At 43.5% G+C, this 18,947-nt stretch overlaps 1 protein-coding gene across 6 annotated transcripts in view; it reads left to right on the top strand.

The window, feature by feature from the left end:
• The window catches only part of TTLL1 (TTL family tubulin polyglutamylase complex subunit L1), a 29,534-nt gene extending 13,234 nt beyond the window's left edge, over positions 1 to 16,300 (top strand). For 2 of the 6 annotated variants that reach the window (XM_090043726.1, XM_090043727.1), the window contains 7 exons: positions 2,684 to 2,864; positions 4,465 to 4,602; positions 4,731 to 4,839; positions 6,338 to 6,481; positions 9,065 to 9,151; positions 10,212 to 10,375; positions 15,547 to 16,300. In XM_090043726.1, the coding sequence (XP_089899852.1) occupies positions 2,684 to 2,864; positions 4,465 to 4,602; positions 4,731 to 4,839; positions 6,338 to 6,481; positions 9,065 to 9,151; positions 10,212 to 10,375; positions 15,547 to 15,676 (953 nt within the window). In that variant the 3' untranslated portion in view covers positions 15,677 to 16,300. The remainder of the gene's footprint in view (positions 1 to 2,683; positions 2,865 to 4,464; positions 4,603 to 4,730; positions 4,840 to 6,337; positions 6,482 to 9,064; positions 9,152 to 10,211; positions 10,376 to 15,546) is intronic. The other 4 variants (XM_090043728.1, XM_090043730.1, XM_090043729.1 and 1 more) reach the window with 4 other exon arrangements.
• The last annotated feature ends 2,647 nt before the right edge of the window (positions 16,301 to 18,947 follow it).

The raw sequence follows: 18,947 nt of genomic DNA, 5'->3' as shown, positions 1-18,947 counted from the left end.
CCTGTCTTGGTTGGGAGGTGTCTTCCTGTGGTCCCATTCCCCGGCGAAGCTAGTTTAAAGCATGCTGTATGAGATCAGCTAACCTGGAAGAGAAGACATGCTTGCCTTTAGGGGAGAGGTGAAGCACATCCCACCCAAGCATGCCCCCTGGGTGAAAATGCGGGTCGTTGTCTAGGAACCCGAGGCCTGCCTGGTGGTACCAACTCCAGAGCTTCCAGTTGGCCTCACTGATGCAGGCCTTGTGACGCTGTCCACATCTACTTACCAGGGGAATACCACCTGTGCCCCCGTCTTTTTGAACTTGGCCCCCAAGGCCTCGTAGTCCTTCATGATGCGGTCTGGGTTGCCCCTGGCCATGTCATTTGTTCCCACATGGATTAGGTCTGAGGGTCTAATGTAGGCCAGGATCCTCTCTCTGACATTCTGAATCTGAGCCCCAGGCAGGTAGCAGACCTCCCGTGCCATGGGGTGGGGTCAGCAGATGGGACAATCAAATCCCCTCAGGGTGGAATCTCTGACGACAAAATAGAGGCTAGCTTGCTAATGGAAGCAGGATATGGTACTGTGGATTGGAAATGACCCATGTCTGAGGGTGGAAGGAAATCTCAGTTTAACATGCACAGCCTGGGGAGGATCAGAAAGGACTGGCTTATGATATTGAGATCCAAATCTTTCAAATGGAAAGTGGTATCATGTGACTGGAGAATAGCAAAAGGCAGTGCAGGGTGACACCTTAGAACAGGGGTGGGCAAAATGGCAGTCCAGTAGCCAAACTCCATTTCCCAGCAGCCCTTCCATGGAGACCCCAGGTGTGGCGCAGGTAGGGCATGCAGCTGGATGAGGAGCTGCATCAGGGCTGGGGCCTTGCATTGGTGATAGCACATGGCCAGAACTGGGGCAGAGCCATGATCCTCTGCCTGCATGCCCCTGCCTGTGGAACCTGCGCTCGTCGTAGGGGTGTGTAGGCAACAGACCACAGCTGTGCCATGGCTCACCCTCCTCCCCAAGATCCCAGGGTGTTCCCAGCCCTACTTACCCATCTTACTTTCAGCTGCGGCCCCATCCCAGCCACACACCCGCATCTCCTGCCTGCATGGGTCCTGCCTCTGGTGGTGGGTGCCCAGGAAGCCAGAAGAAGCTGTTGCCATAGGGGCTGCTGGCAAAGGGAGTCCATTACGGGCCTGATCCAGCCCATGGGCCAGACTTTGCCCACCCCTGCCTTAGAGACTGAGTGCTTCAGAAGGACATAAGTTTTTGCAGGCAACGTGGCATCTGATGAAGTAGGTTGCACCTACAGAAGCTCATCGTCTGCGAGGTGTCACCCAGCTCTGACTTCAAACTGACATGGTTAACTACCTCTTTCTACTCATGGAGAATAATAAAGGCAGTAACTGTATGTAAGAAAAGGAGGGGAAATGATTCAGGCAGCCACATACCCATTAGGTTGATCTCAGTACCATGTGGGATTGCAAAACAAATTTTAAAGGAATGACTAACATGGATGTAAAGAGAAAATGGGATAAAATGGTTTATCAAATGTGGATTATACTGAACTAACTTAATACTTTACTTGAATAAGGTAACTGGTTTTTCAGACAGGAAATGTTTTTTAGATTGAACCTGGACTTCAGAAAAGTATTTGATATGGGCAAATTTTCATACTGGAGAAGATGGGTATTCATGCAAGATTGGTGAGGAATTATCTGAAGGGCAGACGGTAATGGGTGATAGTGGAAAAGAAAGTTTCAGAATAAAGCACAGGTGGGCGAAGGATGGCCCATGGGCCAGATCTGCCTTGCCAGCTGACTGGATCTGGCCTACTTCGCATGGGGCCAGTCCCACCCACTCCCACTAGGATAGTGCACACTGTGCTCCTGCCAGCCCTGGCTAGCGTTTACACCTTCCAGTGGAGCTGCTCTTGGCGCTGCTCTGCTCTTGCCTTCAGCAGGAGCTGCCTAGCTGAAGCTTCCTGCTGCCTGCTCGCTTGCTTGGAGCTGCACAGCAAGAACAAGAGTGGGAGGCAACATTGTTGGAGGCAAGGAGAGCAGAGCAGCACCCAGCTGGCTGCAACTGCACCAGAAACAGCCCCACCAGAAGCTGTGCGCTGACTGGGGCTGGCAGGTGCAGACAGGACTGTGGCTCAGGATATCTTGGGTGGGGCTTGGCCCCATGCAAGTGCTGTGGGGGCAGCTGTGAACTGGATCAGCTCTGCTGTGCGCGCCTCATCCTCCCTCCCCATACCACCGGTTATCTCTGAGGCAGGCCCCCCCCCGCCATGCACATGCCCCATACACACCCCAACCCCCACCAGGCAGGGAATGCAGGGAGCAGATCACACCCATCCCTCTCCCAAACACTGCTCCCTGCCCACCCAAAGCCCCATAGGGATTTGTGGTGACTTGTTGCGTGTGATGTGGGAATGCTGATCCAGTTCACAACAGCTCAGGAGAACTCACTATGTAGCCCTCAGGCCCAAGTAATTGTCCACCTTTGGGCTAAAGGGTGTTCCTGAAGGATTAGTATTGTGACCAGCCTTATTTGTATGTTAATGTTAGGTTCCATTTTATCTTAGTTCAGAAGTGTGTAATAGGAAAAAATGGAAAGCTGGTAAAGATATATTCACCGGTGCATCGCTGTCCTTGTCAGATGTAGTATTCTAAGTCATTTTTTTTAACTACTTTAGATTTTGTGCCTGTCACCTTTATGCTTCCTGCTGATTACAATCTCTTTGTTGAAGAATTCAGAAAAAATCCTTCCAGCACCTGGATTATGAAACCTTGTGGAAAAGCTCAAGGAAAGGGGATATTTCTTATTAATAAACTCTCTCAAATTAAGAAATGGTCTAGAGACAGCAAAACATCTTCGTAAGTTTAAAACAGGTTTACAGCCTTTTGTTATAACCTACTAGCCAATTGCCTGTCAAGAATGACAGGTGGGGGTGGTGGAGGAGGGGCATCATGGATGGAGTACCACCACCTAAAGTCCTATGCTGCTACTGTTCTGCCGCTTGCAGGGTGGAGGAGCTGGCCTTGGCTCCCTCACCTTCTGTTTAGTCCTTGGCTTGGCTTCAGAATCATGGTGGTGCTCTCCCCCATGCTTGGAGCACTCTGATTGGCTGTTTCCATAAGTCCATCAGAGTGTGAATGAAGCATTATGGACAGACAGACGGACTTACTTAGCCTTTTATAATATTAGAATTACTGTTAGGCATGTTTTATAAAATAGAGATCTTTCTCTGTGCAACAAGCCATTTAGCGTTAATTTGGTAGAGCTGTCATTTTTCTCTCTCTAATGTCACTTGAAACCTGTTGACCTTCTGATTCTGTTTAGTGCAAATTATTCCATTTGGTGCTGTGTAACAAGCAATCATTTAGCAAACTGTGGAAATATGCTTTCAGTGTAGATCTGGGGTTTGTATGCCTAGATAGGCAAGGGAGGAAAATGTCATGGACAGGCTGGAATAACTATTTTGCTGCTTGATATTGAAGACCTGGGAGGTAAAGGAGAATCTTTCATTAAGTGATTTAATTTTCAGCTTTGGAAAGGTCATGTGACCACTGTGCATACCTCCCTAGTCAGATGAATCGTGACAACAGGCACTGTTCTGAGAAGAAAAGACCGGCCTGTCTGAACTCTGTCCCCATGAGGCCTGGAGAGAGGAGCTATCAGCTGTGGCTCATTACACAGTTTAGTGCAGAGAAAACAGCTGGGCCCTGTGAATAGGAAGCACAGACAAACTAGGGCATTCATTGGGAAGAAGGAAGAGAGCAAAAGAAAGGACACGGGGGAAGGGTCTGTTATTCTTGCTGGTTTTGTAACCCATCTAATATGGCTCTTCTACTAAAAGGGAAATCTTTAGTGCTTAGTTTTTGACAATCCCCTTCTAATAAAGACTGTAACTACGGGCAGTTGCTTTCACAGTGGGGGAAGGAAAAAAACCAAACACCTGAAGAACAATTTTATGGTTTCTCCTTAAGTTTCTTTTTCTACCCTGGCTTGAAAGGGTTGGTGATTGCCCTCCAGATTAATAGCAAGCCAACACTAGCCTGATTGTATTAGAATACATATGAATAAGGGTTGTTGAAGTGGAAACTCAATATTGACATTAAATTGGTTTGATAGTTTTTAAACCATAACTGTAACCTCTTGATGAAATGTAGTCTCTAAGGCCTCAGTGCCTTTGTTTATGGGCTTTTTGGATACAAGTAGCTTGCTGAATCTGAGTCTAATATGCATGCTGCTCTACAATGCTTAAAGCTTATCTTGTTCATTTGTTTTAACTGCTTTGCATACATGTTGCAAACTTGTCCTGCACACATTAACTAGAGAAATGTTAATGGTACTATAGGATTTCAGTTAATTTAAAACAACTATTTTTCTGTCAGAATGCTTCTGAGGAAAGGAAAATATTTTTGTATAATAATTACATTCTGAAATGAAGAAGATTTGTTTTTGTTTTTGTAGGTTTGTTTCTCAATCTTCTTCTAAAGAAGCCTATGTGATTTCTCTCTATATCAACAATCCTTTACTGATTGGAGGGAAGAAATTTGACCTCCGTTTGTATGTTTTAGTGTCTACGTATCGTCCACTCCGATGTTACATGTAAGATTCTATAGACTTGTCCCTTAAAAAAGAAATAAATTTGTTCTCATTGGCTAGAGAAGTTTTTAATATTTGTTTTCCTCAACTTCAGTTGCATTTAATATGTATTTTAATACTTTTTTTTCTAGGTATAAACTTGGATTTTGCCGGTTTTGTACTGTAAAATATACACCAAGTACAAGTGAGCTAGATAATATGTTTGTACATCTTACAAATGTTGCCATTCAGAAACATGGGGTAAGTGTTCTGAGTGTTTTAAATGTTCATTTGCAATCTAATATTAACAAGCAAACTATTGAAATGACTATTAAGAACAAAGGGGAAGGCTGGTTCTTCAGGAATATGGTTACACTTTCCAATGTGTATTTGTGGGAGTGTGTAAAACACGAACATGACAGCAAGCTGTGCTGTTTTCAGTTTTTGTTTAGCAATTTCCTGAGGGCCTGGTGGCAGAGATGAGTGATACAACATTGCTCCAGCTGTGGTTGAGCTCTTTGTTAACTACTCTTGATTGTGTAGTCATCTGTCCAGTCTCATCGATTCAGCCTGTCAGGACAAGTCATCAGAGATTTGAAGAGGATGAAGCTTTTAGTCTATATCTGCTAGCTGAACTCTGGGATCCTAAGGCATTTTTCATGGAGGAAGTATTGAGAACAGCATGTTTCAGATGCTGGCTTTTGTACACCTTTTCAGAACCCCCCCCCCCCAAAACAAAACCAAACCTGTAAATACACGCAGAAGCTTCTTGGGCCTTGTACTCATCTGATTCCTTGATAGGTTCTCTTCATTTTTGCTTCCAGGCATGTAGCTATAATTTAACAACCTTTCATAACAAGTAGTTTTGATAGCTCTCAGAGAAGAACCTTTTAGTATTCTAAAAATTATGTTCTGGTATACTGAGGAGCTTCATTAATGTGCATGTACTTTTAGCTAGCTCAAAACTACCCTGTTTTTTTTTTTTCTCTGCCATTCTAACCCAATATATTTCAAGGCTCCTCAAGTAAGCCTCCTGGTCACAGCTGCAGTATAGATTGTACTGTAGTGCTGCAGCCAAGTGGGATTTTTTTTCAATATCAAAATTATTAATTATATTTCCAATAAGATGCTGCAAAAATGTATAATTTCAGTATCTTCATGACGTATTGGTATTTGGTGTCTCTCTCTGCATGCTGGTTTTAATATTAATTTATTTTCTGGCTTAGAAAATGTCTAATAAACCACACTTGTAATGAATAGACCATTAAACATAAATGAAAGATATTTAAATTTAAGTGCTAAATTAGTAGTATATTAACAGCAGTACAGTTATTGTTAAATATATCAGTCTTCCTCAAATAAAACCCGAGCTCTATCCTTTCTCTTTGGGAAATCAGATTGCCTAGTCGTCACCGCTACTTCCTCTGTCCTGTGCTTGGTCATTAAATAGACAAAATGCAGTTTTTGTTGGTTTGCTTTTGGTACTTCTGTACTTGAAATTCCCACAAAGCAAGTTTTAATACCCATTTCTGCATTTAAAAAATGTAGCTAGATATAGAAGTGATAAGAATGTATTCCATGTTTATGTAATAACAGTAGAAGTTGAACTTGGCTTTTATAAACCATCATGTAGCTAAACAAACTGGAAAACCCAGCAACTTCCTGCTTAAAAACAAATTTTAAGTTTTCTGTGCATGAGAACAAAACTTCTAAATAATAGCAAATTCCTTGAGACTGAATTAATGTCTTAATTCTCTAGGATGACTATAATCACATTCATGGAGGCAAATGGACAGTGAGTAACTTGCATCTGTATCTAGAGAGCACTCGTGGAAAGGAGGTCACTAATAAGCTGTTCAATGAAATCCATTGGATAATTGTACAGTCATTGAAGGCCGTTGCAGTGAGTAATGTTAATGAAATAGTGGCAGTGATAGCTTTGTGGCTGCAACCTCTGAGTACCCATGAAAATAACCTTGAAGAAATTTACCTCCTGCTAATACAGGGGTGGGCAAGATGTGGCCCTCCAACCCATTCTATCTGGCCCACGGGGCCCCTAAAAAATTTAGAAAATTAATATTAATCTGCCTTGGACTGCCTGTCATGCGGCCCTCGATGGCTTGCCAAAACTCAGTAAGTGACCCTCTGCCCAAAATAATTGCCCACCCCTGTGCTAATCTGAATGGTGTGAATGTTGAGGATACTTGTCTTTTTTGCATCTTAAAACTGCTGTCTCTTGGCTCCCCTATTGACTAGGGGGGGAAGAAGCTTAATTGGGTGGGCAGTATATTCAGTGAGTGAACTGACATGACTCCCAAACCTCTTATTCTTTTTTAAAACACTAAAATTGTGGATACTTCTGAGCTCTGCCTGTACCCAAGGTACTGTTTTTGTCATATCAAGTTTCATAGTTGTTAGGGGCTGGAAGGGACCTTACAGATCATCAGGTTCTGTCCCCCTGCACTTGGGCAGGAAAGACTACTGGGATCAGACAACCCCAGCAAGATGGGCATCAAGACACTTCTTGAAGATAGCTCGGGTGGGTGACTGTACTACGTCTGGGGGGAACCTGTTCCAAACCCTCAGCATATGACTTGTTAAAGAAGTTTATCAAAGAGAAACTCAGTCTGAAAGACATTATGTCACAGAAGGTTGGGATTGACTCCAGGATGAATATGAGTTGCCAATGCGACAAAGCAATAGGCAGAGCCAACCGCACCCTGTCATACATCAACAGGGGCATCACTAACAGGTCCAGACAGGTCTTGCTCCCCCTCTATGCGGTGCTGGTCAGGCCGCAGCTGGACTACTGTGTCCAGTTCTTGAAGTGCGGCACCCAGAAGCACGTGGAGAACCTGGAGAGGGTCCAGAGGAGGGCCACTCGTATGGTTGAGGGCCTTCGTGGGCAGCCCTATGAGGAGAGGCTGAGTGACCTGAATCTCTTCAGTCTCCGCAAGAGGAGACTGAGGGGGGGATCTTGTGGCTGCCTACAGCTTTATCAGGAGCCAGCAGCAGGGACTTGGGGAAAGTCTGTTCACCAGGGCCCCCCTTGGAGTCACCAGGAACAATGGCCACAAGCTGAGGGAGTATAGGTTTAGGTTAGATATTAGGAAGAACTACTTCACTGTAAGGGTGACCAGAGCCTGGAATAGGCTTCCCAGAGAGGTGGTGCTCTCCCCTTCCCTGGAAATCTTCAAGAGGAGACTGGATAGGCACCTGGCTGGGGTCTTATGACCCCTGCCACCCCCAGTGCTCCTTCCTGCCCATGACAGGGGGTCGGACTAGATGATCTGTCTAGGTCCCTTCCGACTCATGATTCTGTGATTTTAATGTTACAGATTAGTAAGCTTGTGTGATTTATTTGCAGTTCTGTTAAACTTGAGAAATCGTGTTATCCAAAACTCATATAAAAATAACTCATTAATGACTTGACAGGGCTTTAAAATGTGTGAGTACCTTCACTGAGTAACTTTATGCATTTGCAGAAGATAGGCTTCCTGAAGTGCTGAATCAGAGCAAGAAGAAAAGGTAGCCTGTCTCAGTATTAACAGAGCTGTTAAGTAAAAACTGTTGGGAAGGGAAGGAAAACAAATACAGGGAGGGAATGTGTTGATACTTGTCTCCTTTGTGCTTTTGGAGCATGAAAAGAATATTTCTCCAATAAAGTTTCCTTCCTTCGAGAACCACTCTAAATAAAGCACCGCAGCATCTCATGTATTCAGTGTCCAGCACTTAAAAATGGCAGTGGGGGTGCTTTAACTAAAGCTCATTCAACAAGCTTTAGTTAAAGCGTCCCCACTGCCATTCTGATGTGCAGGGATGCTGAATGTGTGAGATGCGAGGCTGTTGGAGCATGCTAATTAGCACACACTAGCAGACTCAGTTGCATCTGCTCCATGCTGTAATTACAGCCTTTGTAAAGTGTAGCTACAGTGTGTCAGAGTGGCATCCTCACACACATACAGGCACCCATTGCTGCTTGTGCTATCCCTTGAGGGCCACAGAGAATGGCCTATTTCTATCTTCATTATAATCGCCCTTAAGATATTTGAAGACTGATCAAATCCCCCTTAGTCTTCTCTTCCCCAGACTAAATACACCTGACTTTCTATTGCAAAAAGGTATTTAACGCTTTTGTTTTCATGTGATGCATTTAAAATGTTATTTTAAATTCCTGAAATACTGTAGGATATGCAGATGACAATTTTGATCAAAGCTCAATAATCAAATATTGTACATTAATATAATTACTGTCATAATACTCAGAGCTGGAGAAGATGACATTTACCTTGAAAAAATAAAGGTAATCCTAAATACATTAGTAAAATGTTATCTTTAAGAGTAGAAAATATTTTATGAGAACTGGCATGGAAAACTAGTGTCCTAGTTATATGTACCACATGGCAAAATAAGTCCATAATCTTTGAAGCTGCTTAGCAAGTTTTTATTCTTTAATGAGCATATGCTTCTTTTCAATTTGTTTCAGCCTGTAATGAATAACGATAAACACTGCTTTGAGTGCTATGGATATGATATTATCATTGATGACAAGCTTAAACCATGGCTTATTGAGGTAAAGTGTTGGAGGATGTATAGACAAACATCCTCATTGTTTCCTTTCACAGAACAACAGCTGAGAAGGGTTCATGTGCTGTTTTGAAGTCTGAGACTTCCCTTTTTTCAGATTAGTGTAGATTGGGAAGGCTATTGCAAAGTAAGGCAACAAAATAACTTTTGAGACTTGCAGCATGTCCAAATTCAAGAGTAAGCTTGTGGCCTTCTGCTCAACAAACTGGTAAAATCCAGGTGCATTCACAATATACTTGGACTCCTGCAGTTTTATGAATGCCAACATCTTTAATGTGCCAGTAGCTGTAAAATTGGTATGCACTCAGTCACATGTAAATCTAAACCTGCTAAAGCTCAGCTGTTGTCTGCAGTGCAGCTCAAACGTAGCAAAGCTAGAAGAAAGGATACACATAACAGGAAGGCAAATTTAAGATGAAACAGGGTTATATAATTTTCACTGGTTCACTAATTTCTACTTTAGGGTCAACATAGTCTCTCTCCTGCTTCACTTTACCCAAATCTTACTGGTAAGCTAACATTTTAAAAGCTAGTAGTTCTTTGCTTGGACGCCAGCTTACATTTATAATTATCTAGCAAATTTGTTTGTATTTATTAATTGGGCAAATAAAGAGTCCCAATAGCAAAAGGCTTCTTACACATTTTACTGGCTAAGAAGAGTGTGACAATGAGGCATTCAGAGAAGGGTTACAAATCAGAGCAGTTTGCTCAAAATAAATAGGTCTGTGAGGCCCATATGTAACAACTGTCCAGCTGAGGTAAATGAGAAATGTTAACTTGTTGTTGTTGATGTTATCTCAACTTATAAACCCAGAAGTGTTGCTGAATTTAGTTTGAACAAAAAACCCTTCAGTCAGATCCTGAGGGGAATTTACTGATAGTGACAGAAAATGTGAAATGGACAACTCAGTTTCTTTTTTTTTTATGGTTTTCTGTTGAGATGTGGACTAATTTCCAGGCTAAAACATGGTAGTGTTGTTAAGTTCTGTATAAGAAACTATATATAAATGTAAATACTGAATAGGAAATATTTGTTTCTTTTGTAGGTCAATGCATCCCCTTCTCTTACCTCCAGCACAGCCAATGATCGCATCCTCAAATACAATCTTATTAATGACACACTTAACATTGCGGTGCCTAATGGGGAAATTCCAGATTGTAAATGGAATAAATCTCCACCAAAAGAAGCTCTTGGAAATTATGAAGTCTTGTAAGTTTTACCAGTGTCCTATGTTAATGTGAATAGCTTTCTCCCTTGAATGAGGAAGAACTTTAATAACAGGCCCAAATAGATTAAATTAATTTCTTTGTGGTGTGAAAGATGGACAGAAAGGGCTCTCTGTGCACGTCAGGTGTTTGGAGCTGGAATAATACTGGCACTGATATTGAGCTTTCATGTAAAAAGTTTAGTTGTGAGCTGTCCATTGTTGAAGCAATTGTCACTCTTTAAGATGCATAGTAATCCACGTTGCACTGAGTATAATATATAAGTAACAGTTATACATGAATATGTATCAAGAAAATAAATACGTTGTTAATTCATTTAAATGTTGTCACTCAGCTCTTGCAATTCATGGAAGTGATGTTAAAACAATGAAATTCCAGGATTTTTATAGTTGACTGTAATGTGTGAATTATACTCATGATATACCTTCAACTCTAATATTTCCCTTTAATTTGGGATGTATTTAGAAGGATGCTGAAGAAAATACCCCAATGCAGTTGGAACTACCTAAATATTTTGAACCTATTTAAGAGTTAATACTACTGTAGTAGTGTTAGCTGCCCAACTTCTGGACAGCATGGGGGAGGGGGCTGTGTGCTGTAGTGGTTGCAGATGGGTCTTCCTTGCTGTGCCAGCACAGCTACCTCTTGTTTACTGTGCAGCAGGAGCTGTGTAGCTTCTTTCCCAGCTGCATGCTCAAAGTGGCAACTCAGCTTTTCTTGCCATGCGGGCAGCCCAGCTCTCCTACTAGTGCCCACACAGCAGCTTCCTTCTGCACTACTTCCAGGAGCAGGGGCAGGAGCCAGAAGCGGGAGGAAGGAATGGGAACATGGAGACCCCTACTGTCACAGTAGACAGAACTATGGAGGAAGTGAGCCTGGGCCAGAGCCCAGAGGCTGCACCTTAACCCTTTACAGGCCACTTGCAGCCTGCAGTCTGCCAGTTGGACAGCCTTGTATTAATTTATGCCATTTTTTTAACACCCCAGTCTTTCAAACACTTACAAACATGAATAAATGTAGTGTCATAGGATCATAGGAAAATAGGGCTGGAAGAGACCTCATGAGGTCATCTATCCAAACCCCTGCTTAAGGCAGGATCATTCCTGACTACAGCTACCCTAGTCCCAAGTGTCTGTTTAACCTGCTCTTTCAAATTTCCAGGAATGGAGATGCCACAACTAAGTAGCCTGCTCCTAATGCTTAACCACCCTCATAGTCAGAAAGTTCTTCCTAGTCTCCAATCTAAATTCCCTCTGCGACAGTTTGAGGCAATCGCTCCTAGGCTTAGCCTTTTCTCTGTGGGTGCAAGGGGCATCTCCATCCTTTTCTCTAATCAACCTTCAGGTATTGGAAGACTGTTATCAGATCCCCCCGCAGTTTCTCTACCCCAGACTGTTCTTTCAGCCTGTCCTTGTAAGTCATGCTTCTCAAGCCTACAATAATTGTTATCACTCCCTGCTATACTCTTTCCAATCTCTCCAGATCTTTCTAGAAGTGTGGGGCCCAAAATGTTACATGTCCATAAATGTTTGCAGCATTTGGAGCTAATTGTTTTACCTGGTAGCTATATTTCATATTGATTAATGGGCCAGAGATGAGCATTATTTCTTCAGAAAGTGTTATACTAATATCACTTTTATTTGTTGCTTGCTATGGTATTTCTTAATTTTGAGCCAAATTATGCCTTTGGATACACCCAGTAACTGAAATTAATGGAAAGCAAAGATATCTGATGCCATCGTGGATTTATGCATTTGAAGAGACACTTGCTGCATTACATCGATTGTCAATAAACTACATTCTGTTTAAATACCATCTACTTCCTAATTTGCCAATTCTTTTCATAGATTTTTTTCATAGACATTAGGGCTGCTTCCAGCCTCAGAAGATCATCGAGTCCAGCCCCCTGCCCAAAGGGCAGGAAGTCAGCTGGGGTCATAGGATCCCAGCAAGATAAGCATTCAATTTGCTCTTGAAGGTGTTCAGTGTAGGCGCTTGAACCACCTCCGATGACAGGCTGTTCCAGACCTTGGGGGCTCGGACAGTAAAGACATTCTTCCTTATGTCTAGCCTGAAACGGTCTTGCAGTAGTTTATAACTATTCGACCTCGTCATCCCTTGGGGCACTCTGGTGAACAAACGTTCCCCCAGATCCTGGTGGTCACCCCTGATTAAACTTATAGGTGGCCATCAGATCACGCCTGAGCCTGCGCTTTTCCAAGCTAAAGAACCCCATGGATCTTATGTGAATCATTTACTGGTGTCACAATTCAGTCAGTCATTCTGGAATTCCAGTGGCTTCTATATTTGTGCTGGATGGTGATGTTACTAAACAAGTAGTCTTATCTTACCTGTGAATCTATAGGAACAGTGGGAAGAAATACATGAATGATAATTAGCTTCACAAATGTCTGTAGTTAATTTTCTATGTCACTGATCAAACCTTTATCATAAGTTTGCCAATTTAAATATTTGTTGAAGTATAATGGCAAGTGCTTGCTTTTCTAGTCATACAGACTTTTAGCCACATAACTCAGTTTGAATACTGACATATTAAACTACTGTGTAAATCAGAGGCAGGCAATTATTTCGGGTGGAGGGCCTCTTACCCAGTTTTGGCAGGCCCTGCCTCCTGGTCACCATCTTGGGACCAGTGTCCCAATGTGTTGGGACCAATGTCCCAGGGCCAGCACCGGTGGGGCCCAAAGCGGGGCATAGGCTGGTAGGGGTCTTTGGAGCTGGGCTGGGCTGCACCAGCAGAGAGAGGGGGAGTTGGCCCTGCTCCATAGAGCCCCTGCCGGCCGGGACCCCACACTCCTGCCACTCTGGGCTCTGCAAACATTGGCCCCAGGACACCAGTGCAGGCCCTGTGCTCCTGCTGGCTCCCGCATCTGCTCACTCCCAGTGCCCCCCAGCCCCACGGTACAGGCAGAGGGCAGCACACAGCCCCTACCTCTTGCTCACTGGCAGGGAAGAAGCTGGTGCTGAGCGCGGGGAAGAGCGGCCCCTCGCCTGCCCCATGGCTGGTGCTCCCTGCTGCAGGCGCTTGCAGCCCACGTGGGGCTGCCTGGAGTAGGCACAGACAGCCCCCATGGGCTGCAAGCAACTACAGTGCAGGGTGTTGGCCATGGGGAGAGCAAGGGGCCGCTTTTCCCTGCGTTCAGCACCAGCTTGTAACCTAGCCCTGCTGCCAGCCTGTGCTCCAAGCTGGCTCTGGGTTCACCTGTCAGCAGCAGGAGCTGCGGCCCCCTCGCTTGCTGTGCTAGGCAGTGTTGGCTGCTGCTGGCTGCCCAGAGCTTGCACGCTGGGCAGCCCAGAGGCAGCAGTGGCAAATACTGTCTGGTGTGGCAAGCAGGGGGGCGCAGCTGCTGTTACCACACACAGCACTGACGGGCAGGTTTGGAGCTGGCACGGGGCCCAGGTTTGCAGTGGGGGCCGGGTTACATGGTGGTGCTGGGATGGGAGGCAAAATGGCTCCTCGCGTGCCTCGTGCCTGGCTCCAACCTTGGACTGCGAGTGCCTGCAGCATGGGGTGCCGGGCACGGAGTGGGGGAGGAGCTGCTTTTGCCTGTGCTGAGAAGGAGCTCAGAGAAAAGCTGAGTGCAGGGTTGGGAGGGGGGAGTAGCCGTAGCATGGGGCGCTGGCCATAGGGTGGGGGAGGGGCCACTTTCCTCTGCTCTGGGAAGGAGCCCGGGGAAAAGCTGAGCACGGGGTGTGGGGAAAGTGGCCGGCGCTTGCAGCCTGCACAGGGCTGTCCGAAGCAGGAACAGGCTGTGATCCAGGCTGACCTGGACAAGCTCAGCAAATGGGCAGATGAGAACCTCATGGTGTTTAACACCGAAAAATGTAAGGTTCTCCACCTTGGGAGTAAAAACCTGCAGCACCCTTATAGGCTCGGCAGTGCTACATTGGTTAGCACTACAGAAGAAAGAGACTTGGGGGTCATCATTGACCACAAGATGAACATGAGCCTGCAATGCGATGCTGCGGCTAGTAAAGCGACCAAAACGCTGGCTTGCATCCATAGATGCTTCTCGAGCAAATCCCGGGACGTCATTCTCCCCTTGTACTCGACCTTGGTGAGGCCGCAGCTGGAGTACTGCGTCCAGTTTTGGGCTCCGTGATTCAAAAAGGATGTGGAGAAGCTTGAGAGAGTCCAGAGGAGAGCCATGTGCATGATCAGAGGTCAGGAAAACAGATCTTACGATGACAGGCTGAGAGCCATGGGACTCTTTAGCCTGGAAAAGCGTAGGCTCAGGGGTGATCTGATGGCCACCTATAAGTTTATCAGGGGTGTCCACCAGGATCTGGGGGAACGTTTGTTCACCAGAGCGCCCCAAGGGATGACGAGGTCGAACGGTCACAAACTCCTGCAAGACCATTTCAGGCTGGACATAAGGAAGAATTTCTTTACTGTCCGAGCCCCCAAGGTCTGGAACAGTCTGCCAGCAGAGGTGGTTCAAGCACCTACATTGAACACCTTCAAGAGTAAATTGGATGCTTATCTTGCTGGGATCCTATGACCCCAGCTGACTTCCTGCCCTTTGGGCAGGGGGCTGGACTCGATGATCTCCCGAGGTCCCTTCCAGCCCTAATGTCTATGAAATCTATGAAACAGGTAGCCCCACATGGGCTGCGAGTGGCTGCAACATGGGGTGCCAGCCACGGGGCAGGGGAGGGGCCGCTCCCCCTCTTTCCCACGCTCAGCTTTTCCCTGGGCCACTTTTTCCCTGGCTCCTTACCTGCCTGGGGTTCTCCCCTGCCCTACCCTTGCTTTCCTCTTTACCTGAGGTTCCAGTCGGGGCAGCCATGTGGTCCCGGGCCAGAAGCCCCTACTGGGGCTTCCGGCTGGGGGGGCAGGGCCGGATGTGCCCTGCTGTTGTGGGAGCCCACTGGGTCCTACTGCCCTTGCTTCCTGTCACTTTTTACAGGAACCAAGGGCAGATAAATATTAATTTTCTAAATTTTTATGGGCCCTATGGGCCAGATAGAATGGCCTTGCAGGCTGCATGCGGCCCGCAGGCTGTATTTTGCCCACCCCTAATGTAAGTTAATAATTAAGCAGTAACAAAGAAAGGAAAAGTTATTGTTATGCCTTTTGCTGTCTTGTGAACAGAAGCATTAAGATGCACTGAAAAAGTTATTTCATTTTAGGTATGATGAAGAGATGGCACAAAGTGATGGGCCAGACCGTGATTTGAGAAGCCGGTCGGGGCAGTCCATTGGAATAAAAGGAAATCGAGCAAGAGATTCAGGAAAGCCTGTTCTCACCACCTGGAAGTAATGACAAAAGTCAATACTCAAGGCTGACTTTTAATGAAGTTTGGAGCTGTGCCCTACTCTTGGTAGGATATTATTTTGAACTGATTCTTGGACAGATTCTTTCTGTTTGCATAATGGCTGCATATGGAAAATAGCAGTGCTCAAAGGGAACAAATGCATTTCTTCGTACAACTCGGAGAGATCTGGACAAAACAGGCTTTGTACAAATGCTGCGTGTAATTAGCTATTTTAAGAGTAAACTCAGTTTACTATAATTATTATGCTGCATGTGGTTATGTATAAATTAATTACAGCAATTTTGCTACACACACACTCAAAGAATTAATATGTGAATGGCATTAAACTCTTAAAAGCATAACCACTCAGACTTCTGAGAAGCATTACTATTTTTTTTTCCAAAATATGGCTGCTTTGGCTTAGTCTTCTTTTAAAGAGCCACCTTTTGCGAACTGAAAACTCAAAACAGGCATTCTTAAACTATTTATTCCTCTTTTTAAAGATGTGATTTTGTTTTCTATAAAAGAATAACTGTTGTAAGTCATCTGTCTCTACACTTTTTTAAATTTAATGCACGTTTTTTCTCCTTTCAAATGAATGCACAATAAACTGGATTTTAACTGGTCAAGATTTTATTGAAGGTTCTTAAAAAAATAATAAAGAAAGAACAGTAGTCGTCACTTGTGTCTAGATCTTGTTTCACTGTCTTCAAAGGTTGCTTTTGAAAATGGAACCCTGTAAAGGGGTGGAGGTGATAGATATTATAACTGGTATACAGTGGCATGATGACAGTTAAACTTCTTGAGGCTACAAAAAAGCAGTTTCCTGGCAAAATTTATGGTGCAGGGAGTTGCAAATGTCCATCAGAATTCTCTTAATAGATCTGTATTTTTTTTAAACTTTGGCACCAATTACAAATGATTAAGTTCTTTGAAACATCTAACTCCTTAAGAATTAAAACGGCATTAACTGAGGAAATTTCTCAAACACCGAATTAGTATGTTTTGACAATTGACATTTATTTTTACTCATCAGGTGATACTGGATGGATCTTCATATTCTTCTTCCTACCTGTTTTTCTACTTGGATATATGATAATAAATACCAGCCTTGCTCTCACTGATTTCTGTATATCTTCCTTGCATTTGTAACACCTGTTATGTATCTGTGTGTGTATAGATATATTAGTTCTATATGGTGTGTGGCAAAGTGTTGCATCTAGTAAGCCATTTCTATAGCTGTGATATCAAAGTTTACAAGTTCATGGGTGATTCTAGCTTTTTTAACATATAGAACAGTGTAAACTTGAATTTGTCATTTTTGTGATTGGTTGTAACTTTTGATGGCTCAATTCCACCACTCATCAGGAAATTATTCATTGCTTATTTTAACATAAGAGGTTCTTCTGTGTTTGGGTGGGGGGAATAATCAGATTAACAACTCTACAGAATTACTGATGGACATTCGATATGCAGATCTCCTATTTGGTGTGGTAAGTTCCATTTAAATATAGGCTTTTTCCATCACATCTCTGGGCTTCAGTATTATTGGAATTCAACCCTTTCCCTAGGAAGGCCAACATGGGTCATCAAGAAAGAAGCTGGCTATTGAGCTGAGGTTAAGAAATTATTTTTACAAATGGTTAACAAATTAAGTCTGCATATTCTCCAGTTTGATGATGCATTGTCCCCCATGCTGAGGCCCTTTTGTCCATTAGAGCTTTGGTGGGGTGAGAGCCATTGCTTAGTATATTTGTGATTAGATACTGAATGCTATTATAATGTCGTGTTAAATGGCAGATGCTTCCTCCTCCACCTCCAAACTGCCAGTTGCTAGGAAATGTGTAGTAGTATAGGCATTGGGAAATATGCTGTTGTAAACGAGTGTTATTGCTTAACTAATACGAGCGGATTGCTTAACTAATACAAGAATTAGAGATGACAGTTTGGGTGCTCTGGAATTAAAAGAATCCAGACTCAGTCAGTTTGGACAGTTACCCAGTAATATTTGGCTCCAGTCTGTCTCATGGTATCAGTAGAGTGACTTCTAATGTTGTTGTGCATGTATAATGACCACTACCTTTTCTATATGAGGAGTATGTGGTGGTGGGACTCTGTGAAGATGGTATATGGAAAAATTCAGGTTCTAATTAAAAAGAAAGATATGCAATGGAGGGCAAATTATTTTCTTTTATATAAAATGAAGCTGCATAAAGCCTGCATCCTAAGGCATAGCCAATGTTGGAGAAGTAGAAATAGGCTAAAGATAGAGTAACCAATTGCTCTTATGAGCCAGAGATTTTCTGCAGAACACACTTGTGATATTCAGTGGTAACATCCAGACAGTATTTTAAGAATATATTTTCTTCAACAGGGACTTTTTTATTTTACTGCATGTATGTACCATGACTTAAAATAGGACCCAAACTTGATTGGGACTCTAGATATACCTGCAATATAATGGTATACAATTATATTCAGTGAATTCATATATAGACCTTTCTTCATGCTGTTAGTTCTGGCATCATAGGTATTCCATGATTAGTTACTTCCTTAATGTTTTTTATCTGTAAGAAATGTATGCTGTCAACTTGGCTGTGTACCTCTTTTACATTTATAATGTGTCCTTCTTGAAGAGATCATTAATAGAAACACTGCAGGAGATAATCAAGTACTACGATAAATGTTAAAGGGGGAAAAGATATACGTTAGGATAAATGTCCTTGAACTCCCATGTATAATTTGGCTGGGATACCATAATCTTCCATGTAATATCTCTGGTCTCCACCAAGGAGTAACAGGTAATTAGCATGAGTAAGGAGGCTCAACTTTAGGAAGGGACTGTTCAGTTCCACAGTTGCTGTAGATGTTTGAGGGATATTTGTTGTAGCCGTGTTGGTCTAGAGGCATAGGGAGATAATTTTTTTTTTGCAACCTCTAGACCAATACGGCTACAACACATACCCCTCAAACAGAGCATATCATAATTAGCCATTTTGAAATAAACTCACAGAGCAGCTTTTTTACAAATGAACTTTACCACTCAGGAGAACCATACCACCTTTTTAGTTCTCATGTGCAACATAAACAACTTAAGGAAGCAAAATTCAGCAACTTGCATGCCAGTGGAGAACCTTTGGTTAACAAACTACTACAGCCTTTGTTTGAGCCTAATTTGCTTACTTGAAGAACAGTCTCTTTACAAATGAACTTCCTTACCCAGGAGAACTTTATCAGCTTTTAGTTCTCCTGTGCAATATGAAGTTTTGTTTCTAC

Source organism: Crocodylus siamensis, chromosome 4, assembly GCF_052110815.1.
Source record: "Crocodylus siamensis isolate JL-2025a chromosome 4, ASM5211081v1, whole genome shotgun sequence".
NCBI classification, from domain to species: domain Eukaryota; kingdom Metazoa; phylum Chordata; order Crocodylia; family Crocodylidae; genus Crocodylus; species Crocodylus siamensis.
This window is presented reverse-complemented; position numbering and strand designations above follow the sequence as displayed.